Here is a 26,867-nt window from a genome sequence, read left to right as displayed (position 1 = left end):
CGCTGCTTCTGCAAGCGATCTTAAAACTCTCTGTACGCTAGCTCGTACATATGGAGAATGAATATCGCCGGAATTACGTTGTGTGCTTATAATTGCGTCAATTAATATCAGGTGGTCTGTGCGGCAGCGATATCCGGCGCTAATTATCAGAGAAGTACGCCCTCTGATCCAAGATAAATTTGCGCAAGTTGGCTAAATCTTAGATTTCGAATAAATAAATGTTAGAATTTTGCGCTATTTTATCTTCTTGTCTCATGAATTATGTGTCTTGTTTTTAATAAACAATATGATGCAGGTTCAAATTTAGAATAGATACGCGATCTTTTTTTTATATTCTCTCTACAGAAATAAATCTTCATGTAAGTTAATGTTTTAAATATTCTGGGTGTCCCATTTTAATGTCCCACCCTAAATAATTTTTTTATTTTTGATCTTAGAAAAAAATGTTTCAGACAAAAGTTGTATGGCTTTGAGGGGAACATAAGATGGTGTCATTAGTTTGACCTTGAATAGTTGCTTGAAGGTCAAACTAATGACACCACTTTTCGTGTCCCCCTCAAAGCCATACAATTTTTGTCTGAAACATTTTTTTCTAAGATCAAAAATAAAAAATTATTTGGAGTGGGGCATTAAAATGAGACACCCTGTATACATACATATATTTAACACCATTCTTTTTTAGTTTAATTATACATAAATGTATTATTTATCACCATGAATATAAACATATATAATAATATAATTTTTAGACCGCATATGTGAGAGACACAACCGATAAATAAGAGCCCTATACGGTCGAAGCTAGATCTTAAAATGCTTTAAATAATTCAATCTTGAATCACTAAATATGATATATATGTACTTGATATATATATACCACAATTGTAGTCTAACGAACTGTGCACCGAAATATTTCTGGACTAAACACAATTAAACCATTACAGTAAATTTCGCGAATTAAATTAAATTCTAATAATTTCGATACTCAATCAGGCATCATATTTCAAAGATATTAATATTTAGATAAACATATATTTATCATCACTCTTATCTGGTTCATTTGGACATAAACGTATTATTTATCAAATATTTAATACCTAATTATGACATTAACAACAAATTATGATGGTAAAATACTTTATAATTTAAAAGCAAGTTGTAAGTAGGACGCTACTTTTTATTACCTCCATTTATCGGCTAATTAGCTGACTAAACAACAAGCAGACAAGTCACCCTACGCTGACTGCTAATTTCATGGAAAATTTTTACCGCGATCAGCTAAGAAGATAATAACATTTCTCTGAATACTTCAAATTTACGAATTAAGTGTACTTTACCGAGCTGCTTTGCGTAACGTGTTCATCGTCGGACTGAAAATGCTTTAAGGTCAAAGTTTCTTGATTGTACAGTGCAGCTTTATAAAATTTCCTTAAGATTCCCGTGAAAGCCATCCGTCGTGATAAAGCAGTATCGAACGATAACCATTATTTCTACGATAACGAGTTAATTGTTAAGAGCATAATTAAGTTTGAAGTTTAAAATATGCAAATTTTTACTAAACAATCACGTTCATTAAGTATAAGCAATTTCCTTATAAAAACAAAGAGAATAAAGTACGCTGAAAAAAATCCTTTAAATTTTAATAAATTATTTGTTTGAATAATATCAATTAAATATTTACAAAAAATATATTTATTTGGTACGAAAACCATTAATTTAATTTAACAATTATTTTTTTAAGTAAATATTTACTGTAAATAAATGTTTAATTGATACTATTCAAATATTTATTAAAATATACATTTGTTTCTCAGCGTGGAACAAGTCATACTTCTGATGAAAATCTTCGGTATTATTACCTCGTTAAAGTTGAGGTCAGTTTTGCTTTAGGCGTGATCGTTTCATCGATTAAAATCTATTTAAGCGTAGGTATGCTTACGTGAATAACATATTCGCCCGGGGTAGAAAGATATGAAATCGATAATATCCGCAGAGTAAGTGCGGAGAGCGCCGCCGATTGCCTCCGTTCCGGCAACGCATCCTCCCCAGTTCACCTGTTATCGTAATAAATTCGTCCGAACGATAAGCTATTTCTAATACCAACGATCGCATATTCCCAAACCCTTAATCGCACGTATTTCGAATCCCTTAAAGACATATCGCATTACACGCGATGGATGCCGTAACAAGGTCGAGCGCCGTTGCCACGCAGGCGCGCCTTATCGAAGATGGAAATTATGACTTCGTGTGTACGTTTTTCCTTTCCGTACGCCCATGAGCTCGCGAGAAACAGGTATATCGAGCATATAACAGAAGCGACCGCGACGGGGGTATCCGGTCAAGTGACTGCGGCGCGTTTCGCAGCTGAATGCCCCGCGGCGAAGCGCGACAGTGCAGCGCAACATTAACGCAGCGCAGTGCAGCGCAGCGCAACGCAATGCAACGCGGCGTGCTGCAATTCGCTCTGCAACTGTTTCTCGTTGCATCGTCACCGACGCGACGCGACGCCGCTGCCGCAGCTGCAGCTACCGCCGCCTCTGCCACCGATCTTATTGATCTATGGTAGAACCATTAACCATCAGAGCGTGCACCGAATGTTTCGGAACTAATTTAAACTTAGCCGCTTCTCCGCCCGCGGCATACACGACGTCGAATTAAAGACTTCGCTCTATCTCTACTCTGTCGTGTGTACATTGATATGTGCCGAGTCTCCGCCGATTAAAGCGACCGCGACACGTTGTGACTTCGTTTGCGGCATCTGCCCCCGTCGCGTCGGGTGTTTGCTCGGATATTGATATATTTCAAGGCGCTTGTCTTCTGGCGCTTAACCCGAGATGTTTTGATTTTAAAAGAATTCTGTAGATTGAAATTAATTAAATCAGACGTGAATTGAAATTAATTAATTAAGTAATACATAAATTGAAATGAATATCATGAAGTAAAAAGAGAAAAAATTTTATGGAAAATAGATTATAGATTATATCCCTGAATTTAGAACTTCTTCCTAACTAAAAGTTTGATGGGAAGTTCGTTATACTTATTGCAGTATTTCAATTTTTGTTATTTGATATTTTTTATCTACTATTTGAATTTAGTGAATCAATTTTTGTGGAAAAAAAAATGAGCGTTTTATAATATCGCGCCAACCGAGTGATATAGAAACTGACACATTAGTAAGATTGATCTCGATACGTTTGCATCGTGGTCATACGAGATAAAGCTTGAAAATTTCGAGCTTTCTTGATCTCTTTTATACTCGAATTAAATGACGAAAACGTTAATTAAACGGTTTTTCCGATAGTTAATCACAATCTCGCCACAGGCAACGAACACCCACACTATGTTCCGCACTAATTAACTTTTGGATGCATACATCTAATTTTTTTTCCTGCACTTTCGATTAATTTTTTTGTTCTGCTGGCGAATAATTTTCAGACCAACCTTAATCTACTTTTTTTTTTCAGAGCGTGGAGTATTTTTTTAAAAGAGAATTATTTTGCTTTTACTTTAATTACTCCAGCTCTTCATTATGAAAGTGTATAGCCTAAGGTTAGAAAACGTGGTGCCCAAAATATAACAATATTGCGATATAAGCTATGGAGCCTGGAATACTAAACCGGCAATAATTTTATGGAAATCAAGCGTTGCTACCGCTGTACGTGCCATACAGACGATGGAACGCGCTTATACGATACGAGAAGAATGAACGAGGACCAAGGCATCGTGCAACGGCATATAGTTACAAGTATATTATGGTTTCTCGGCTTAAACTGGATTTCAAACGCGCGCGAGCGTTATCGTCCCAACACACTGTGATTGTTGGGGAAGTCCGCGCGTATATACGCACCAGGAGAGGCACATACAGCATTCAGCTTAAGGATATAATGCCACCTGTACCTAATCCTACTTTTGACTGACGCGTCATCATCGAGTTTCATGAAAAATTTCTGTAAAAGAAACTTTTTCCGTAACGCGATAATTCCTTCAAAAAATTATGTTCAATTATAATTCTCGGATAATCGCGTGACGAAATACTTAAATTGTATTAAAGTATTTGCAAGTGAAAAACTATATTCAAATTATATTCAAAATGAACTCGTGTGATAAAAAAATAATATCCGGGAAAGATAGAGACACCGATGTGACGTGAAAATTATTAATTTCTATGTCAAATAACGAAAAAAATGTTTAAATGGAGTGGCTGATCAATCTTGGTAATTTTATTAGTCAAATAAACGTAATACGATATCCTTTTTTTTCCAAACTAAAAATATTGCCGAACAGTATAATATTTTTTAACATATTGTGAATGCAGGAAATGGAATATCGGTATAGGACAATATCGTGGGATCACTCTATCTTCGGCAAGCCCGGCGACTAATCCTGCACCCGGCAAATACCGTAACCGAAAAACGAATAGAAATAAAAAAATAAACGCCGCGTTCGTATATACCGTTCGCGTTCCAATATGCCGACGCGCACGAGCAGGACAGCTTCGCGAAACACGTTACAAATTTTGATTGAATAAACGTTGGATCGTTTCGCTTTCGGCGCGCTGATTTTTGCGGAATTAAATGACGAATGCAGCGAGCGCGGAAAGATACGCGCGCTTCAAAAGACAATCTATATGTTGAAAGAGATACAACGGATGAAATAAACCAGTTTACTGCTCCGCCTCGTGCGCCGTTACATGAAAAAACGTTGTTTTATCGCTATGTACGCGATTAAATCATTGATTATTCCGTTATAATATTAATGTAATTGGAACAACTTTACGGATCCTCATCATAATTCAATTTTTACTTTGTTATTCTTGTACTAGTTTTTATTTATTCACTTGCTTGTTCATTCATTTACTTGTTTATCTACTATTTGATCACATCGAAATAAACGTGATAACAATCTCCAATTATTTGACAACAAGATTTTACAATCTCGTTTGTCCAATATAAATCTTAAAATAATATTTTTTTTATTTTGTATAGATTTGAAAGAAATTTCTACGCTGATTGGAAAATCGAATGTATAAATCGAATGTATATTACTTTTATATTTCATTTCGAAAAATCATGCCGCAATACATTTCTGCCACTAATTTTTTCGCCGTCTATTTCTGTCATTGTTATTACCGCGATTTGCTGTCGGCATTAAGAATATTTCATTCGCGTGTGCTTTGTTATTTGCGTTTGTGTCTCTGGAGTTTATTCACCAGCAACGCTAACATCATCAGCGTTCTCGCTGCTGAGTCCAGAGACGTGAACCGTGAAGGTCTTTATTTGAACATCACCCTTTCATTTGTCGACACAATTTACTGATTGGACAGAATTCTCTATCCTCTCGTTGCCTTTGCCATTACGTTTTGAATTAATTCATCCGCGAGTATGTGTGCCGTCTCATATTAAAAATTCTGCAATAAAGAATGTCGTCTCAAGCGCTAGGTTGCATCTCAGCTATTTTGTATACTATGAAAACGTTTACACGTGTAAAATAGGTACTCTTATACCAGCAAGCGTTACGAGTGTTGGGCGGCATTTTTTAGTAACTCGTTAGGAAACTAATTTAACTTCGCAGTAGCTTTTAATGCGAACTGCATCGGCTTTATGCGACACAAGAGTAGCGCGAGGTCCATCTTTGTTTTAAAGCATGCTAACAAAAGGGAACCTCTTGCGGAAGTGCTATATACAGTGAAGCGGAAATGATGATACAACTGAAAAGGAGGTCATTTCTCACACTAAAGAAGCTTGACAGTGCAAAATAATTTGTTTGACACCGTGTCGGCAGTGGCTGTCAAAATAAAAATATATAACTTTTCGTTAGAAAGTAAGGTCACATTTTAGCTTTACCTTCAATTTTATATACAGGGTGTTTCCAAATTAAATGGCAAAACTTCGGGAGCGTGTAGAGTTTGAATGTGGTAGGGATAGCGATTATCTCCTTTTACAGTTCGCCAAATTGTTTGTGGTGACACTCCCAATACAGCCGACGCATTCCGAACGCTGGTCTCAGGATGATTGTCAAAATGTTGTAAAATACGATTCCCTGCCTGCAAATCTCTTCGTAACGCTGCTTGAAATCGGTTGTTTTCTTGTCGAATTGAAAATGTTCCAGTCTCTCGCAATCTATTAAATGTCAACATAAACACTCTTCGGTTTGGCACTCTTCTGTTTGGAAATCGTCGTGCATATTCTCGCACCGCCTTTAAAGCATTACCGTTGCAGAAACCGTATACAAAAACCATATCAGCATATTCACTATTAGAATACGTACGCGGCATATTGCAAAAGACAAAATTCATCTACTGTTAAAGGCTTTCAAAGAGCGACTGACAAATTCATAACAGAAAGTGGAAAATGTAATCAAATATGTCGGTGCTAGATATGGCAAGAAATGTAAACATTTTTTTTCGATTTCTCTGAAACGGAGCAAAAACGAGCATATGTCTATAGGACTTTTTTTCTTAGTTTTTTACTCCTCTACACGCTCCCGAAGTTTTGCGATTTAATTTGGAAACACCCTGTATATATATATATATATAAAGCTTTTATAATGACTTAAATTCTTTTAAATTGATTCGCTAAACAAAAATTTAATAACCGTTAATATTTGGTAATATTTTTATACGACACATGAAGAGGTCCAGCTTTAAAAAAAGATTCTAATATTAGAACAGAATTTCTCGGACACGTAGTCACAGATAAAAAAATATACTCTGTACATTTTTGATTTTTTTGTCATGTTACAATTTCCATCTGACAACGAGATATATTATATACAGGGTGTTAGTTAAATATGTTGCCATACTCAACAGAGCGATTTTTTGGTTTATTTCAAGTAAAAAAAGTCCATATAAACATGAGTCCTAAACGACTTAGTTTCCGATATACAGGTGAATGTTCGCAAATGTTCGACGAAACGATAATATTGCGTTGGAGATATCTTCCTTCATAAATGTGTCTTGCTTCATGTGAGTTATTCGCACAACCGTAAACAAAGTGACAAAGTCAAAGTCAAAGTTACAAAATCAAAAATAGACTTTAGTTCTGATCTCTGAGCGTGTATGTCAATCTTTGAGAAGAAGGCTCGATGGATGTATCATGGCGCAAGATGAACATTTTCAACAATTCATCTAATTGTTTTATTTCATCGGAAGAACTGAAGTCTGTTTTTGTTTTTCTGTTTTTGACTAGTTTTTGACTAGTTCAAGCTGTACTTCTTTCAAATAAACAGATTATTACTACACGTTTAAATTTTTTTATTTCGGAAACTAAGCCGTTTAGGACACATGTTTATATGGACTTTTTTACTTGAAATAAACCAAAGAATCGCTCTGTTGAGTATGGCAACATACTTAACTAACACCCTGCATATACATATATGTGTGTGTGTGTGTGTGTCTCACTATTTTATGTACCGAATGTTGTGAGTTTACTATATATATCCAAGTTTCTTTCTTCACATATTATGTATCGCTATGTCTACGAATGTAATCTCTAAGCGACGTGAAATATTTTTTCATGACGCGCAAGTCCTACGGGCAACCGGGCGAATGTGTATACACTTTTTCGACACGGCAGAAAATCAATACCTTGCGGCCGGAAATTGAATTTGAACGAGTAAACAGGCCAGCGGCGTATTATAGTATGTTGATATAGCGTATAGATTTTTAAATAATCCTTTACTGAATAAAAAGTACAGTTCTATGAGTAGGAAATTTAAATGCGGTTAAATTCGCGTTCGAAAGAGCACATGTATCGAAAAACATTAATATATAGGATAATCCGTAGTTATTGTTTCAAATGTTATTTCACGAGTTCTAAAACTAAAAAAATTGCCGAAAGTTAGTTATCCAATAAACGGATTTCCCAATCTTTTTCTAGTAACGAAAATAAAAGGAATCTTTCTAAAGATTAAAGAGAACGTTCCAAAAGTGATACTGAAAAATTAACGGAATCAGTCGAAAGATTACGTTCGAAATAGATATTCTAGATGGTTAAATCTTGGGATCCTATGGATTCTGTATTCGACTTGGGCCAAAACATGTTTGAGCATTTTAATTTAAACACAAAGTATCTCAAGAACAATACATTTTTTGAAAAAAAATATTTCAAATAAAAGTTGTAGGGTTTGAAGAGATCCAGCAGATGAGCTACTTATAATAAGGCCTAGGTTGATTTTTTCTTATTGGGCTCAAAATGGGCCTTGGATCCAAAATCTAACTAGTAACGTTAGTTTCTTGATAGCACTTTTGGAACGTTCTCTTGTAAGACAGGAAGTTTCATATTATGAAATCGCAAATCGCACTGTATTTTGCATAATTGCAGTATCTGCATGTTGCGCGGTTGATGAAGGAATCCATTTGAGCGTGAAAACAGAATTTCCGGAATTATCTTATCCGCTCATACTTGCCTTCTTCATCGCTACCGATCATGGCGTATCGCTCATATCCGGTGAGATTCCTAACAGCTCCTAGGCCAAAGTCGTCCTTGGTCCATTGAATGGGCCCCTTTTGATCGAGAACTCGGCATGGAAGCGTCACCCGGCTGCCAATCACCGCGGTTTGATCCATCGGCTCGATGGCGAATCGCTGATAAACTACTTCCGTCGTTGTAAACGGCTTCGGCGTCGACACTACCACGAACGACGCGTTTGTCACGTTCATAGCTGCCACTGTCTTCGCCTCCATTGTCATCAGCAGCGAGAGGCAAATTATTAACGATACTGTTCTTCGCCCGACTCTTCTGCTCTCGTTCCTATGAATAAATGAGAAAGATTTATTAGATTGATCACGAGTACTTGTAAGAATTGGATGTAATTATGCATTATGAAATTGGTTACCATTTATTTCTTGTAATGTTATATCATGAAATGAAGGTATAACGTATCGAACTAATATAAAATTTAAACTATATATCTTAAAATATGAATATTTAAATTAAACTTAAAATATCTTGAAATATCGAATATTCGACCTATTAATAGGGACTGAGTAAAAAACTGTCGCTTGATGTCGAAAGAAAATTTCGGAAGAAATTCTTTTCGTGAATTTTTAATATGCTTTCTTTCTCTTTTATGTCGTTTAACAAGTATATAGGCCGCCGTCGTTTCTTACTCATTTATTTTGTCTTATCTAATTTATTTTTATAGTCCCATCGGATTCAAAAACGGAGTTGGAAGGCAAGGAGGTCGGTGCCGTAAAAGAAGCGATAAAAGTATTACCGGGTACCGGCAATTTAGTATTGGAAGCAGGAATAGAGGGGATACATTCTACATATACACGCATACATGTTTATGTAGCTAAGAGCACATATGGAATCGCCATTATGAGGGAAGCTTTTTTATGACCGTAATATAGTTTTGTCGTGAAAATATACTACGTCTTCATAATTATCGCGCGGAGCGTTTTACCGAGTATTAAAACGGGCGATCGTATCGGATAAAAAAAGGAGCCGTGATCTTTATACAGAACTAGATAATTCAGAGATAACTTATAGATGTATAGCTGTCAACTATCGTTTTTTCCCATTAGAAACGTCTCTTAGGAATCGATTATTTGCCCTTTTCTAATAAAATTCCGAACCTCTCACTCGGCGGTATAAAAAGATGAAGAATGCTAATTGGCTGTTTTCTGGTCGGCGCCATCTGATATCTGAGATTCTGTGGTATTTCTTAATTCAAAATTTATACGATAAATGGATTTTGTTCGATTTTTCACTAATGATGAGTTAAGTCTGATAAAATTATTTTGTAAGTTAACTTTAACGAACATTAAAAAACTACACCGAGAATTCCCTTCAAGGAACACACAAGAGTCAACAAAAAATCAAAATGATTTTATTAAATTTATTAAGAATTATCTTAACGTCAATAAACAATCAGATTTTGTAATAAAAAATCACTTTATACTTTCATCACTTTGTACTTTCACTTTCAGAATAAAGTCATTTTGACTTTCTCTTGACTTGGTGTGTTCTTTGGGATGAGTACTTCTAATAGATTTAGGTCGATATTAATACACTGAAACAAATTTTGGTAATTTTTGGTTCAATGAATGATCGTTAATCAATGTCCGACTTAATATCAGTTAATTCATTAATACAATAACTGAGAGAATTCATTTATATACTACATATTCATTCTTATAATGAATTCTAATAATAGTTTTATAACCCAAATATAAGCATTCATTGGACCAATTTTCATTAATTCAATGAATATTTTATTGTATTTACGTACAGTTTTTGTTCAATAGGTTCTCATTTCAAGATCGTCTTAAATAATGTCTTAAGACGCTAATGTGGCTGTCTGATTGGTTTGTGACACCTCAAGACAGAACTTAAGACGGTCTTAAACATAAGAACTGACTATGAATACCGGTCTTAATGCTCAATTATTATTATTGACTTTAAGCAATTCAAGCTGCGCGTTTATTAACGTAACTACTAGTCTTCCTTATCATTTGGCAAAATAAACGGAAAACGCGTCAATTGCTCAACCGGATCTCTCGATCGTCTCATCGACCACTAATTAGTTTTCGTTGTGTCATTTATATTCGTATCGGCTATCTGCCGTCATTTAATAACGGGAACAAGATGGTACTCGGTTTCTACTTTTCTCACTCTATCTCGTTTGTGTGCGAGCCATCATCTATCTACGTTTCCTCCCGTACGCCGTTCTTATTCGTCGTCGGTGAAATGATCGATAGAACTGAAAATCGCTCGAGGAGAGATTCTTGAGAACGATGTATCGTTCTCGTATGTCTTGTCGGGACTCGCGCAGTCTTCGCACAGACGTGGCGCCTCGGCGTCGCCCTATGTTATCGTCGAAGTCGTTCGTTATACTGGAGTTGCATCCCTCTCTCTCTCTCTCTCTTTTCCTGAGAAAGAGGGATCTCTCTTCCTCTCGCGATGCTTCACGGAGCGGCGAAGTTACCGGGGTTCTCTACGAGCTAAGCGTTTCTTGTTACACTATGTTCCGTTGGTTAGCAGATAGAGGATGTCGTAAGACGATGGCTCATACGACGTCGCACGCGGGCTGCTTCTTACGAGCTCAATAGGATAATAACCCCTGCGGCAGTCGCTGCCGCCGAATGTCCGCCCGAATGCTTTGAATAGAATATGCGAGTAACGAGCGTAATAATAATTGCGCTTGTGCCTCGTATTTGGGACACCCCTCACGTCTCTCTGCCAACAACGTGCCGTAATCATGCGGTGCGTTATAGGGCTTCGAACAATCTCTCTCGTTTGTAAGCGGTCTCACAAAGTGCGCTTCTTTTGATCCGCGTTAAGCCATTCTTCTGTCTTTGATGAACGCCAATGGTATCGCACGATTATTTACCTTTGAAACGTCACATATTCGTATATCTAAAGATACTCGAACGAGATGCTGTGTAACCGAGCCGCTTAACAACGAGATCGTAATCGTAACGACGCGACGTATCGAAATTTTTTAGTTGCGTCGTCAGGTTATCTCGACATCACTCGAATAGATTTCCGTTTATTCTCTACATAATAATTTGCAAGGGAGTAAAAATAAATTTTGTATCGAATGCAATTTACTCATTTACTTGGAAAACATTTATCATATTCCGTGACGTCTATGACAAGGCACGCCACCAGCTTACGAAACAGAATTGGGTCATGTCGGAATTGGATGGGATACGTCCCAGGCGATTTTACTACCAGTGATTTTACATGTAAACGTATATCACGAAAATATCGCACGCGCGCGTTACGTCCAACGGTTTCTATCACGCCCATTGGCTTTTTATCATTCGCGAGAGTATCGGAAATTTCAAATCGCCTCGAACAGGCGTACACACGCGCGTAGGCGTATTCGTAGATTATACCGCTGGCCCCCGATTAAAATAGAACACACTGATAGGATCGTAAAACAATCAATCGCAATGTCGTCCTGGCAATTACTAGCTGCGATAATCACCATCGAATAGGCGAACGAGCGTTTAAATTTAAATAAAGTCGCTAATCGAGACGGAGCGTTTGTCGAATCGGTTTGCCTGTCGAACGTCGCGTTGCGTTCACCGGCTAGAAATTTTAACGCTCGAGAACATGCTTCTCTCTCTCTCTCTCTCTCTCTCTCTCTCTCTCTTTCTCTCTCACACTCTCTGTTTCTCTGTAAATGCATTTCGGTCGGCACGCCGCGTCGCGTCGAATCGATCGGTACCCTGATTTGACCTTCGAAATCAATTTTTCATGTTGCTACCGCACATTACTCGATACCCTGTTTTGTGATATTCAATTTTTCCCCAATTACTGCAATCCTCGCATTTACACGAGAACTGTATGTTTCAAAAGTTTGCATAAAATTAAATATTGCAATAATACAAACACTAATAAAAAAATATACGCTATAAAAAAAGTTTAACAAAATTAATAACAACGTTACTCGTTCATGATTCGTTATTAATGATCATATATATATTTAACCGGTGCGATTTCTAACATATAACATCTCCAGAATCGTACTTGCCAAATTCATTTGAAAATCCAAGGAGTATTAATTTGATAATATATCAAAAAACTAAAAATATTCAATTATTTTACAAATGTGGCTTAAACGCAAATTAAATTTACGTTTATTTTTACCGGAAATAAAATTAGATTTTAAATACTGTGTTTGCTATTTGTACAAATACCAAATATTTGTCGCAAATACCATTTTCCTATAGGCTCGATATTTCCCCACAGGCTTAACGTATTTCATATAATGGTATCAGTGCTACACCTCTCAAATTTACCCAGCACAGCCTAGACGCGGATCTAGCGGATCTCACACCTCTAGCGGTAGTATAATCCACCGCATCGTACATGTCCCTCGGAAGGATCTTCCTCGCTCGAGCGTGGAAGACTCATGCCGAAGCTCAACGGTGCAACGTCACCGATCAATTTGTCATGGGATGACCCAGTATCAAAGATACGAGTCCCTTGGGTCAGTGTAACGTGTTTCTGGGAACGTTGATACATGCACATGGATACATGTGGCCGACGCGACTCGACGCGACGCGATGTGTACACATATGCAAACACACGATGTGGCATACGCTGCAATATGTGTATGCACGCCGTACGTCTGTGTCCCACGCGTGTTGTGTGCGCGCTTGTTCGCCGGTCGCACGACTATCTAAATATAACCCTACGACCGTGTACACACGTATATGGGATGTATTCAATGGTTATCGCGATTTTCGATACTCCCCGACAAAGTCGGAAAATATTTCGTCATGCCGCTGCAGCTGACACTGCAACGGATAAGAGTGATGAGGGTGCCGTAGAATCAAGAATGCAGGAATCAATTTTCTGCATCCGCTCCGTTTATCCGCTACTGTATCTCAAGAGCTCGCCCCCTTTTTTTTTTTGTTTAAAGGAATCTAGGTTATAATAAAATTTCTCTATCAAATACCTTGATGATCGATCATTCCGTTAACTTGGCGTTGAAAAAAATTTATAGTTTCCAATATGTTTCTCGATGTCTCAAGCTTATTTTTCTAATGTTATTTCGATAGTACTTAATTTTTTAAATGGTAAAAAGCAAATATATATTTTCATTTCGAACTACATCAAAATCTACGACCGTATTGATCGAGATGAAGGAATTATGGTATATAAATTTACCTTATACATAATTTAAATTTGGAAAGCTGACAATTTGATATACACAATATTGAAATAGCCATCATTGAATAGCCATTTTACTTTATAGCATTGCTATTTTATGATGTTCCTACATTTTGAACATCATGCGATGGATTTGTAGGACAGAATCGGATTTGCGACCGCGGTATGTTTTATTATGTATGGAATGTGTTCCGACATAGCATATTTTACTTTGAACACAAATTCTTTTGTGCATTGAAATTTAATGTTTTCGTGACGTAAAATTTGGTTGATAGTCATTATTTATCGTAGATTTTTACGTTTAGAATATTTTATCGTGCGAGAAATCAATTGGGAATTTTATAAATTCTTGTTGAAATCTTTTTCTCAAACAGTTTGAAAAATTTAATAACCGAACACTGAAAATTTGATAAATATAAGATCGATTATTATTTTTCCCTTTGATCGTTTCAATATTAATCGTAGCTCGTTAAAGTCAAAGTAAAAAAAACCGAGATGTAGGTCAGGAAAAACGAGAAAGGTCGAGTAATTCTCGAATTCAGTGTTGCAATTCTGTTGGGACGATTTGTATATTTTAACGCGGGTAGTGCAACCTTCGCGCTTGCAGCGCGCAGGTCATATGAATAGGTGCAACCTAATTTTTGATTGGCTCGAGGGATGGAGTGGAGGATAGGCTTAACCTTCGATCCACGTAGAGAAGGTCGAGATTATACCGCAGGGAGCCCTCTTCCTCCATCTCCGGTGCGGGTTCAAATTTAAGCCTTATTCCATCGCCGATTCAGCGGCTGGTATTAACGAAGCCATTAGTAGTTCCTTAACTCTGCGCAGCGGTTGTGCTAACACTTCCGAAGTCACACGACGAAATCGACCCATCGTCATCACAGAATGAAATATTTGTCACCTAAAAACAGGGCGCGACGAAAGTGACGTAAAGTTACGGAGAGCGCATTAGTCTTGCGTAATGAAGTTCAAGTTAGAGAAGCGAATTTCGTCCATTTACGCTTATCATGACTCGATTTATTATATCCTGACACAATGGTCGCGATTTCGCAGAAATTACTTCGGCTTAGGAATTTTAGGATTATCTCGCAACATTTAACTAGCTGACAATCAGATCCAAGATGTTTTTGTCCTCGTCAAACTGCGTAGGGGTTCTCTTGTAGCCTTCTCGCGACGTTAGCAAACAATCTGGTTCTAAAGGTAAACCGTCACGTTTGCCCCATCCTCGCCGCCCCCCCTCCACAGTGTGCATTCTTCGAGAAAATCGGATTATTATCGCGAAATCTATTTGGAGGTCCCGTTTGTTCGTATCAGTATTCACGGGATGTCGAAGACTGTCAAACGTTCTCCCCTTTCCAGGACACAACCAACTGTTGTAACGCGCCGCATTGTATACTCACGCAACAATCAACATTGCCTATGTGCACCGTTGCATATACAAGTGTATAATGCTGTATATACTGCCTGTGCAGTGTGCATTCCTGATGCGCGGCACAAGCAACGATACTTCCCCTCCCCGGAAGCGAAAATTCAAGATGCAACAACGGAACTTTTCTCATCAAAATAGGACACGCGGAATATCATTTATATAACGGATACGTTCCCTTTGGGATTAATTGGCTAATGGGATCGACGTAAAGTGCATCGATTTCTGTTTATTTTATGAGAAAATTCAGGTGTTATCGCTTCGGAAAACGTTCGATATCGTTTCGATCCCATTCGATCAATTCTTACTGCATCGCGGAACAATCTATCTCTCTAACGTGAGAAAATGGATGAGATAATGAATGTATGATCAATTTTTAATGTTGATTTTTTTATTGCCGTTATATAAATATTAAGATAAGATCGTAATTCTCCTTTTTCCCTCATAACGGTTATTCTACGCGCGCGAATAATATCTAATTTATTTTTTCTTGCTGCATTCAAGACTGTACTAGAATTTTCTTGTTTTCGCTAAATATCAAACATATACCTATATTCCCTTCAAGTTACAAAAATAGGCGCTATACGGGAAAAAGAGTCTGGTTGCTTTAATTGGAATTCCAGTGGAAAATGGACATATGATAATTTTAAAATTAAATCTATAATATTATAATGAGTCAAAATAATCAGAAATCCAATTACATCTGGAATTTTGATTAATATATAATCAGAATTTACTGGTTCGTTTATTTTCAGAAATTTTTCTCAGTGTCGTTCAGCTATAGAAAACAAACATCTTATCATAAATATCTGAATTATTTGACGCTATTCTCTTATCTGATTTCAACTTACTCGAATTGTTCGAATATTTAGATCGTGATGTTTGTAGCGATGTTCAAATATTCACGCATATCTGGAATCGTTTTATTGCACATCCTTGCTCGTTGTGAGGACTTCATATGGAGAAATTCTTACATCGTATCTCGCCACGTGGCCGAATATCGAATATGTCGTTTTCGCATTCCACCGTCGATTTCGTCGGCGCGTAATGTAGCTACGTACCGCACAATCGCTGTAATCGTGGATGCTTGCGAAAGCAAATATCTATGTACGAGCGAGCAATGCCACAATTTCACTCAGACGGCATTTCAGAAGTGTGGGAAAGGAGGGATATTCTCGTTATGATATAAAAATTCCTATTCAAAGGGAAGCGCGAACGCGTGTGCGTGTCACAGGAACGTACTTTTACGTCGACAATCCTTGAAAGTCTCATATTTTTGTCGTAATATGAAAATATATTTTCAAAGACAGGGATATGTGTGTCAAGAACATAGCGCGCGTTATGTGTCTAGTTCTGTGCACATTTTATCTCTGCTCGCGGCTCTTACTAGCGCGTATTACATCTTCTTCAACATCATTCGCATTCAATTCGAATATGTTTAACGGTGTCTAAGGACATAAAAGTCCTTTAATTCTGTAAAAAATGCAAAAGTAGCCCACTTCAACGACGGTTGTTTTGTAATCGTAAAAGTATGTTAAACCAACACCCAGTATCTGATTTCATGAATCCAGATTTACAACATCGATACTTACAATTAGTTGTAGATATTGGCTACGTTTACACCGTGCGCTTAGTCCGCGACCTATACGATAGGTGTCTTTGTTTAATATACAGGATAAACAAGGACGTCTATTGTATAGGCCGCGGCCTAAATGCACGGTGTGAACGTAGCCAATAGAGTGTCGATGTCAATAGCTCTATCTACAAGTCGGGGAATACGGCTCTTCAAATCGCCCCACGGGTAATATTTTCTGCACTGTGAGAGAAAATTCATTTTCTCGAATCAGATTTCATTAGACAGGGAGTTTGATACAATAGGTTGTACGAACCCATTGCAAAGAGCAATAAACGGTGTCGCCACGTCGTCGTACATGACGCGTATACGTACGAGCGGCGAGCAGTGACACACACACGCGCACACACTTTCGGGGTAGATACATCTGCATTGCAGAAACGAGAGGACCATGCAAATTCAATATTTGCACCGTGATGGAATGATCATGCTGAAGAGAGAGAGAGGAGGGAACCCGCGTGTGTGCCTATCTGACCCAGATGCTTAAATTGTCATATACGGTACAGTATCGTAGGAAGCTTAGACGTATGGACGGGCCAGCGAGAAAATGGTCTCCTTTACTAAGGCTTTACGTATGTACTCGCATCCACATTCTATATACGATACAACCTATTTCGGGAAAGAGCCACAACATTCCGCCGAGACGAATGAGAAGAGAAGCGGAGAGGAGAAACGGAAAAGAGAGAAAATTAAGTTTAAACTCTCAGACCTTAAGATCGCAGCAATTCTGTATCGCGCATATAACGCGAGATACAGCTACGATAGCTATGTTGATATCAGTGGAATGGGAATTATATACCGCATTGTTATACCATCATACGACGACGTACGTGGATAGCAATCCGTCCACCTTCCACTCCAGAATATAGACGCCATTCTTGTGCGAAGAAATCGCACATGGCATGCGATATCAGAACATGAAAGTAAACTTAATAATTTAGAAGATTGTATAGCATTGCCGCGATTGTTGATCGAATATTAAAGACTTATGAATAGAGATTAAAATCTTTAAAATGAAGTGTAAAGTAACGTTACTGGAAAAAAAAAATAAATTATTAATATTTTATTACCATGCTATAATCATTTGATTATTTAAGCACGGTATGTTAAAAAAGAATAATCATTGTTATTCTAATTGAAAATTATAGTACAATAATTGACAAAAGTATATTAAATTATAATATGAATGTAATTAAAACAAAAGTTATAAACACATAAAAAAATTTAACAGAATGATGTCAAAGTAATGTTATGGAGCAAAAACAAGCAAAATATTAATTTCGAAGAATCAAATTATCGCATTGTGAATTAAAATGCTTTTATAATAATATAATTTATATAATAAGTAGTAAAACATAAAATAATTATAAAATAATATTGTGACAATTTTATACATCATAAGCTAAAGGTTGTAGCAATTATAATTTTAATAAAATGGGTTATATTTGTTTTGGTATTGTTTCTACTGTAACATTAATTAATAATATTCTATTCTCTTTATAAGTATATTATTAAATGGAAATAAAATGTACGATAATTATTTTCTACATAAACAAATATTCCAGATACATCATGTTCTTCAAAACATTTCCAAAATGATTTTAATATAAAGGAACTAATATTAATTAAAAATAAGATAGTAATATTAATGCATCATCATCACGAATGTCCTTTAAATGCCCTTTTTAAAGATATTAAGCAATATACAAATTGCTTTAAGTAAAATATATCGATATGTCTAAATATTTCACTTGTTTTATCTTGTCGAAGAGATAATAGATAATTTATTACGTTTCTCATATCGATTGATGAAACATTTACAATACGAAAAGAAGTATGTCAATTGTAGATCGATATTACGTTAAGTATTAAATTAGAATAATATTCCAATATTTTACGTATTAATAATTACTCTATAAGTCGATACGCGCTGAAGACTTCAAAATTATTCTACGCAGAATTATGTCGATATCAGCAGACAGGTCGTCAGATGAGAGCTTCCTCCACATCTTCCTGAAGCATTGCATAGCACACCATGCACCGGCAATATGTGCGGCGCACCAAATCTGGGCGTACAAACTTTCGTCGTACAGATTCACCGTAGTTGAACGCTTCCTATTTGAAAGTTATGACGTTTTGGTATTAGGAGTTTCGTCTCCGAATCAGGAATTTGACATTAAAAAGTTATGAGGTTGAGACATCCATATTTACATATCTATATATATGTAGATGTATCATGTGTACGTCAAATGCTTGTGACATTTTAATATCTTCATAGATTTTCAAGTATCGCGCAATCCAATATAAAAATTAAATTTGAAAAAATATCAACTTTCTTAATATAGCAGCTGCGTTAATTTTTCTACGTCAGGATTCAATAAAAGTATTTTATAGGAAAGCACGAATATATATGGACGCATTGATTTTCACTGATGCGTCGAATAGAATTTAAATATATTGCAAAAATTATAATGACAATACTGAATTATTCTCTATGAATACATCGCTTTGTTTTTCAAATTTGATCAGAATTCAAGTTTGATCAAGTACGCAACTCGTCGTATATCGCCGAATGCTATAGTGCATCACGAAATCCTGGTGTTTCTCGTTTGGGGCGCATATTCATGCGGCCACATTGCTCGGTATAATCGACACGGCATTCGCCACGTTCGACAAGCGACGACCCCTTCTCGGTGACCTTTTCACGCCGCGGATCGATTCATGGAACGATATTTCCTCGTTACCGCCGTACGTCGCGTCGGCGCGGCACGAGTAAATCTGTTTTAAAAACGCAAGATCAGATGCGATGAATGATAAAGAATCAAACGAAGAAGCGAGCTGCGAATCGTTCGTCATCGTCTTATCAGTTTAAACTTCGAATTATCAAGTCTAAAAATTGTTTAAGTTCTTAGGGAGTAATAATTAATTCGAGTAAACTTTCAGTTATAACACTTTGGCGTACATAAATAGAAGAGATCTTCGAATCGTTTGAAAATATATGCAATATAGTGCACAATACTTGCGCAATACTTTTGAAATTTTAAAAGCAGAAAAGTGTCAGAGTGAAGTTCTTTTTGCATTATAAACAGACCACTTTTATTCGAGAATAAGCTTAAAAATATTGAGCTTTGAGATGGCTCAATGGAGGGAAAACAATATGGAATGTGATAGAAGTTGAAATTGTTTCACAGAAACTATCTAGAGTCGTCCCCTCTGCGGTTGACACTTCGATCGCGGTCCCAACTGTTCCCAAGGACAATAGCCGCTAATTTGATTAACTCGCGATTAATTGCATGTCCAGGTCTAAAGCGGCGGTCTCACCGCATCAAGCACTCGGCAATATATATTCGCATTGACAGCATCGATACCTGATAGTGTCCGTCAAGGCAAAAGGCACGATCGCTTTCCTCGGTAATGTCTCTGATAGCAAGGAGCTATAAGCTTCTTATAGGAAGTTGTAATAGCGCGACGTTGCCATAATCTACTGAAGGAAGCCTCTTAGATCGTAATATAAGGAAAGGTCCTTTGATACAAACCCCTCTCTCTTCCGTGGATGCCCACGGAGACCGTGAGCGAGCGAGCGAAACCGTCCCTGAGCCGCATCTGGCAAATTTTCTAGAGAAACCTCTTGGAAAGGCGGCACGAAGAAATACGAGATATATTTCCATACCGAGTTAACGTAACATTCACGGTTTCACGCATAAAGCGATTGGCCAAGTATATACGTTTACTCCGCCGCTGCCACATATTTTATCGATTTCCGATTGTATTTTCGCGACACGACGTTTAATCGAAAATACACATACGTTATGTGCTTTTGATATTTCTGTAAATTGGCTATATTATTATGATTATGCTGTTAATCCATATTATTTTTAATTTCTACAGAAAGAAGATGGAGAGGGAGATGTAACATTTACATGTAACGTATCGTGTGTAAAGCCACTGGCAAAGTGCACGTATTTACGATGCGCGTTGCATCGATTTTCGATTGTACTCTTTCACGAGGCAACATTCAATTAAAAATACCCGCGCGCATTCTTTTACTGTTTCTGTAAACCTTTCCGTTAATCCGAATACATTGTCTGTATTGTCTTTGCGTTCTTTTTGACAAGAGCGAGGAGAAGGGGAGGGGGAAGGAGGTAAGAAAACAGAACTGCCAGGGGCACGACGTGGACCTCTGTGTGGTTAGTTGCACGATTGTCCAGATAATATCGTTGATTGAACAAACAATAACATCGTTAAGGCAGTAAGTGGAATAATCGAAGTATCGATAATCTGGTTTGAGCGGACGAGCAGACCGCGAAAATACGGTTTATTGGCTCGGGCGAAGCCTCACTTCCCCTTCTACGAACAAATGCTATTTGTTCGTAGAATTTCCGGTTTCATTCCGGATACAATAATTGTTGTTACATGTATTGTAGCGCAAGATTTACCGTGTTACCCCGCGTCGATAAAAGTACGCGAGGAGAGGAAATTTCATCCAACATTTTTAATTCCTACGCTATCCGGCATCGATTCTCTATCGAGCATCCACAAAATTTCTTCTCCGTTCATTGAAAAAGAGTAGGTAAAGAGCTATTCGATGATACTGGGAGAAGCTAATACCACGTCGACCTAATAGATCGACACATCCATTGAGGTTGAAGAGCAAAAACCGGTGCCCGAACACAAACTTAGGTAGAACGAAAATACTTGACGATGACAAGAACTCGGCACATCCAAGGTAAATGGACTGTTAGACATAGAGAGCCCCTACTATCATGCTTACGTATTTACTTATCAGTGCCCTCTTTATTTATAACACGAGATCATTATAGCTTGTGTAAACATGCTGAACATATTTTCCGTAATGAAAATTTTAATATTTAATACATTTCGCTTTTGTAAAAAAGAAATAAGATTACTAAAGATTATTGTAAGTATACTTGTTACTTTAATGATAGTTTGTTCTTGCTGATATCGTAAATTTATTTCTAATTTTTCTTCTTGGAGAGAGAAAGCAGATTTTTCAATATTTTTATATTTTTATTTTCTCGTCCGTCTTGTTTTATTAACGATTTTAATTAAGCTTATAGACGTTATATCTCAACATTAGCGACAAACGATACTTTTGCGTGTGTCTTCTCACTTTCATTGAATCGCCCTTGTTCCGTGTTAATTTAAGTAAGGCAAACAACGAGAGAAACCTTCACTTGCTGGCAAAATGTGAACAACGGCACAGACACACGTTAATACATGCGACAATACTTGATTCAATACTGCTTCGGCGTTCATTATTCCGCGAAGTTTCGTTAGCATTACTAATTAGAATGCTGAGGAATGGCAAATCTCAGAAGTTTTCCCGAAACTCCCATTGTACCAGCCTGTAATAAGAACGGCCATTATTATACTGTTTACAATCTCTAGAGGTGAGTGGAAACTTTGCGCCAAGTGCATCGGGGAGTTCAGAGGGATGATGGAAAATTCAGATGTAAACGCCGAAGAAAACGACGAGATACGTTGAACCTAGGCTGATGGGAGCAAAATGTCTCCATTAATAATTTGATAACGTGACACATCGTGGTATTTGTGGTAACGTACGATGACTACAAAATGTTACTATAAATATATAAAACAGTTAAATTAAGTCCAAATAGACGGTTCATATATTGCATTGAGATTATTATCTTTATTAATTTTTTCGAAAAAGATGATCGCGTTCGTATGTGATATTTATTCGTACTTGCATAGAATAAACAAACGTAGAGAATATAAAAAAGAACTAAGAATCCATGGTAATCCTCGAAAATGAGAGAGCGAAATGTACTATGAAATATGCACCTATTTTCGAATACGAAGGTGCGCGGATATTCACCGACACGCGGTGTCAAATAAATCTCGGAGAAATGAGAAGTAATGCGTGAATACACTAGCGCTTCCTGACGTAATCGCTGGAGCAGCGGGGAATTAAAAAGGGTAGTTCCCCGAAATTATACCACATGATATAACGTGCGTTTTCCAACATTTCCCTTTCTTGTGTGGCGCTTTTTCCGTTATTGTTCGTCTCGTAATAGGCAAATAACTAAAGCTAAGTTTTTTCGCGTGAGAGTGAAGTTTGAAGGTACATATAAGGGAAATATATAAATGATATTGATTTGGAGCACAAATGTATAATATATAATGCGAAGACCTCATGCCATTTATATGTTACTGTTTTCATTTATTACACGTTAATTTAATAAAAATGTAGAGAGGAGCAAAATATATATGTACGTATGCGTGAAAATAAATTACTTTGATATCTTATCTCTTATAGGAGCGAAAAAAAATATCAGGCGTGGGTGATTCCGATAGAATCAAATCCTTTTTTTCCGGGCGATTGCTTTACCACTTAAGCTATCCAGAGACGCACACTGATATTCTTCACTTTTGCTTCGCGAGAAAACGGTACCAACCTGGTTTGCTTGTATCAGGCATGAGAAAGGATGATATTTTGGGGAGGAGGAAGAGATATCAAGCGCGGTCGACTAGACCGGGAATTGAACCCGGATCTTTCGCTTGCCGGGCGATTTTTAACAATATATATTGTGTATACATTGTATTTACAATTCGTCAAGGCTGTAGCGCACAGAGAACGTAAACAGTAGGATTTAAATAGTAAACGAATCGATCAATCACAGTCGAAAATTGTCGTAAGACTAAAAATCCGTGATTGATCGATTCGCTTAAATCTCGGTGCTTACCTTTTTTTCAGAATACTATAGACCTTTGAAATTTTTATTTCGAAATTTTATTACGATTATGAATACGAATACAATATAGAATACGCTTTGTCTCATTATTAATTCGTATTTCATAAAAAAAATTCTCTCGAAAAGAGTTATTTCATTATTGTAATTCATATAAAAAGAATTCGTATTAGAGAGAGGTAAAAAATCGTGAACGATGAAACAGAACGCGTTATCTCCGTACTTTTTATTGATTCGCCATATTACTTTGTTACCAAATTGCGGGTTTTGTTATCAACAAAAAACCGCAATTCGGTAACAAGGTAACAATATAACAAGGCAGAAACGACAACAGAAGAGAGATCGTTCAATTAATCTAATAATACGGAGTCTTAATATCATTAATTAGATCCTTTGTGGAACGCGCCGACACGATCTTTCAAAGGGGAATAACAACGTCTCTTTTCTGTATGCATTTAAACTAGTGACACAACTATGTTTGCATAACAAACGTATTCTTCTCGGCTCTTAATTGTTGTTTGTAATTAGATGAAGTACAGTAATATAAATATAACACGTTAATTAATTTTAGAAACCTAACTTTCTGAGGTCGCTGACGAAAGAATTCAAATTGCACGAAGTAACTTATTTGAATATTCTAATCGAAATGGCGGTGCATAAAAGCGAGCGGCATTTATTTGGATTATTAATTATCAGTGGTAACGAAATAAAATTACCAAATGAAATTAACAGGACATTCTTTTTCATGTTTCGATTTTAATTACGGGGAGAATTGAAGGACGGAGAGGTCTTACACGGGGATAATCATTTTGCGTCGCGTGCGCGCATATATAATACTGCAAGCTCTCTGAATAATATTTCGTAAAGACACATTTGCGTGAGATTAACGATACGGTCGCTCAATCGTGTTGTCATTACGCGTTAGAGGCTAAGTACTATCTTTTCGTCTAACACAGTACACTGAGGTGTATTGGTGTGTTTATTGTGTTTACGTAGCTTTAGGTATCGAGAAAGATATTGGATTATATGGAAATAAAGCAAACACGCTTTTATATATGATAGAAGCAGAAGGTAGAAGCAAACGTGCTTTTGCTTTGATGTAAAAAACATAAAAGGGAATCACATCTTGCATTTCGTATGAATAATTTGTTGCTTTTATTACGAAGAATTACGTCTGTATTTTGAAGTATTCATTTGTAAATATCATTGCTGTAACGGAGAATGCATTATTCAACGACGTTACGACGACTCATACTGACGACTATTCCTACAGTAATGCTCGGAACTAATTTTCTACGTGCCCAAGGCTTCCTATTGTCATCTATTATTACGGTGATAATGTAAAAAAAATTCCAAGATTCGAATCGAGATTGGAATCAATATTCCGCTGGGAAACAAAGGTTCGATAAAGTAATATAAAGTAATAAATGGAACTAATTGTTTGAATAGTGCGTCGTTATATCGATGACTTCTTCAATCTATTATTAAAAATTGTGATTTTACGCATGTATGACGGAATAATAGTTTATATTTATATTTAGACAATTAATAGTTTATATTTGGACAACTAATTGCATGAAATTAATGTTATCACGTTTCAATATATAATGGCGCATTGTCCGGACAATTAGTTTCGTATATACGCGTTAGTATTAATAATAATGTTTTAACGAACGTCTTCCAATAGAAAATATCGACACAATTTCTCTCAATAAACCTGCCAAACGGAGGAAACGCATATCGAAGACTGTCGAAATACGGAAATGTAATTGTATCTATTAAGTAATCACATCCGGGAATTATACGTTACTCGTTTCATTCATATTAATTAAAAAAAATATATATTCAAGTGGAAACGGACTTATTGTATCAGCCATAAATCACAAACCGACTCAACTGCTTTAAAAGCTCGACGGAGCCGGCAATGTTATCGGGAAAAGTTTCCACTGGCTGGACTCTCATTAAAATAAGCACAGGCATGTTACGCTACATCTCCATTATGCTGTCTCGAAAAACAGTCCATGTGAGCATAGCGTGTCTGAAGCACGTAACTATATCTCAGGCTATAATCTCTCATTTCTCGGGTTATAATCACTTTTTGGTAATATGCCAATGTATGCCAATATACCGCGCCGTCTCGATCAGTCGACGAGATTTGATGTCTGTACGTACATCGCGTGTCGATACTCATTAAATTTCTGTCACGATTTTAAAGATTTAACGAAATGTTATCGACTCTTATCCAAGAAAGTGCTGCAAATCCTACGGTTACAATATAATTTTAGATATACCGACGCGAGGTACTATCATTGTGTGATACATCTTAAAAGATATTTATCAAAACTTTATCCCTATCTTGCCGGCTTGCTTCCAAGGCACTCGGTTCTAGTCTTGTATCAGAACAAACTGAAACGCCAGAAACGTGCACGACATTTTACGGACGGATATACAGTACGAGTGTACAGTAACAGTTTCATCGAGGCGTTGCACGTACTTCATGAGATGCTTGCAACAAATAATTGTTTCTCGGCCAAGGCGTGCTGGTATTTTCTAATTTCGAAAACCTATCGTCCGGTCGAGATGGCTTCGGCTACACACATGTTTCGGAACGCTTTATGTGACAATGAGAGGACTGAGAGGGAATGGCTCTGACAAAGTAAAGATTGTGCAGGCGGATCGACAGTCACAGCAGTCCATTAATTATTGATAGACTTTTATTGATATGTCCGATGTTTTTAAATAATTTTTCAAATTTGTACGATTCGTGGGATATTGTAAATATTTCCACAGCGATTTTCACGTAATATACATTTGCGCTCGGCACAAAACGACCGGCGGCTTTCGCAGCCACGCGCTGTGTACTTTTCGACTATTAATCGATTGATTGACGCGCGGACGAGTCAATTTTCATTGGGTACACTGTCGATTGAAGCTTCGTATCGTCGCACATTGTGTGCGAGGTTCAACTCTCCGTGCAGACTGTGGAAAAGAATTACATCGTCCGTCCGCACCGTATTCCCATTCTGCGGTAAAATCAATACAAAGTAAAATTAAACGTGTCCGCCGTACCGTGAAAATTTAATAAACCAGTCTGACGAGTCAGATTCCTCTATGAGCGCGGAGCGGTGAAGAGGTAGCAGTACCAGAAAGAAAGCTTTTCCCGCGACACGACGCGACGCGTCGCGTCGCGACGCAGGGAGATGCCGCATACATAGATACTCCATGATTTCCGTCCGCCGCTGGCTATCGAGCGATTTGCATTTCGACACAATGGCTGACTACAAGCGACATTCGCCATTACGATGAGCCTTTTCCTCTCATCAAGTAATTTTCGCGTTCTCTTTATCCTTCCAGTCTACTAATCTTTTAACTCGCACGCGACACGTGGAAGAGAGTCTAATAAAAAGTATACTTCTCCGAAAAGGTCACGGGCGAGAAACTTTGAC

At 37.1% G+C, this 26,867-nt stretch overlaps 1 protein-coding gene across 1 annotated transcript in view; it reads right to left on the bottom strand.

The window, feature by feature from the left end:
• Nucleotides 1-26,867, bottom strand: part of LOC108721197 (irregular chiasm C-roughest protein) — a 129,630-nt gene that overhangs the window by 41,774 nt on the left and 60,989 nt on the right. Inside the window, exon 2 of the mRNA XM_018445605.1 lies at nt 8,407-8,750. Coding sequence (XP_018301107.1) covers nt 8,407-8,750 — 344 coding nt within the window. The remainder of the gene's footprint in view (nt 1-8,406; nt 8,751-26,867) is intronic.

Source organism: Mycetomoellerius zeteki, unplaced genomic scaffold (assembly GCF_001594055.1).
Source record: "Mycetomoellerius zeteki isolate Tzet28-1 unplaced genomic scaffold, Tzet1.0 scaffold164, whole genome shotgun sequence".
NCBI classification, from domain to species: Eukaryota; Metazoa; Arthropoda; class Insecta; order Hymenoptera; family Formicidae; genus Mycetomoellerius; species Mycetomoellerius zeteki.
The sequence above is the reverse complement of the archived record's forward strand: the minus strand, read 5'-3'. Positions and strand labels throughout refer to the sequence as shown.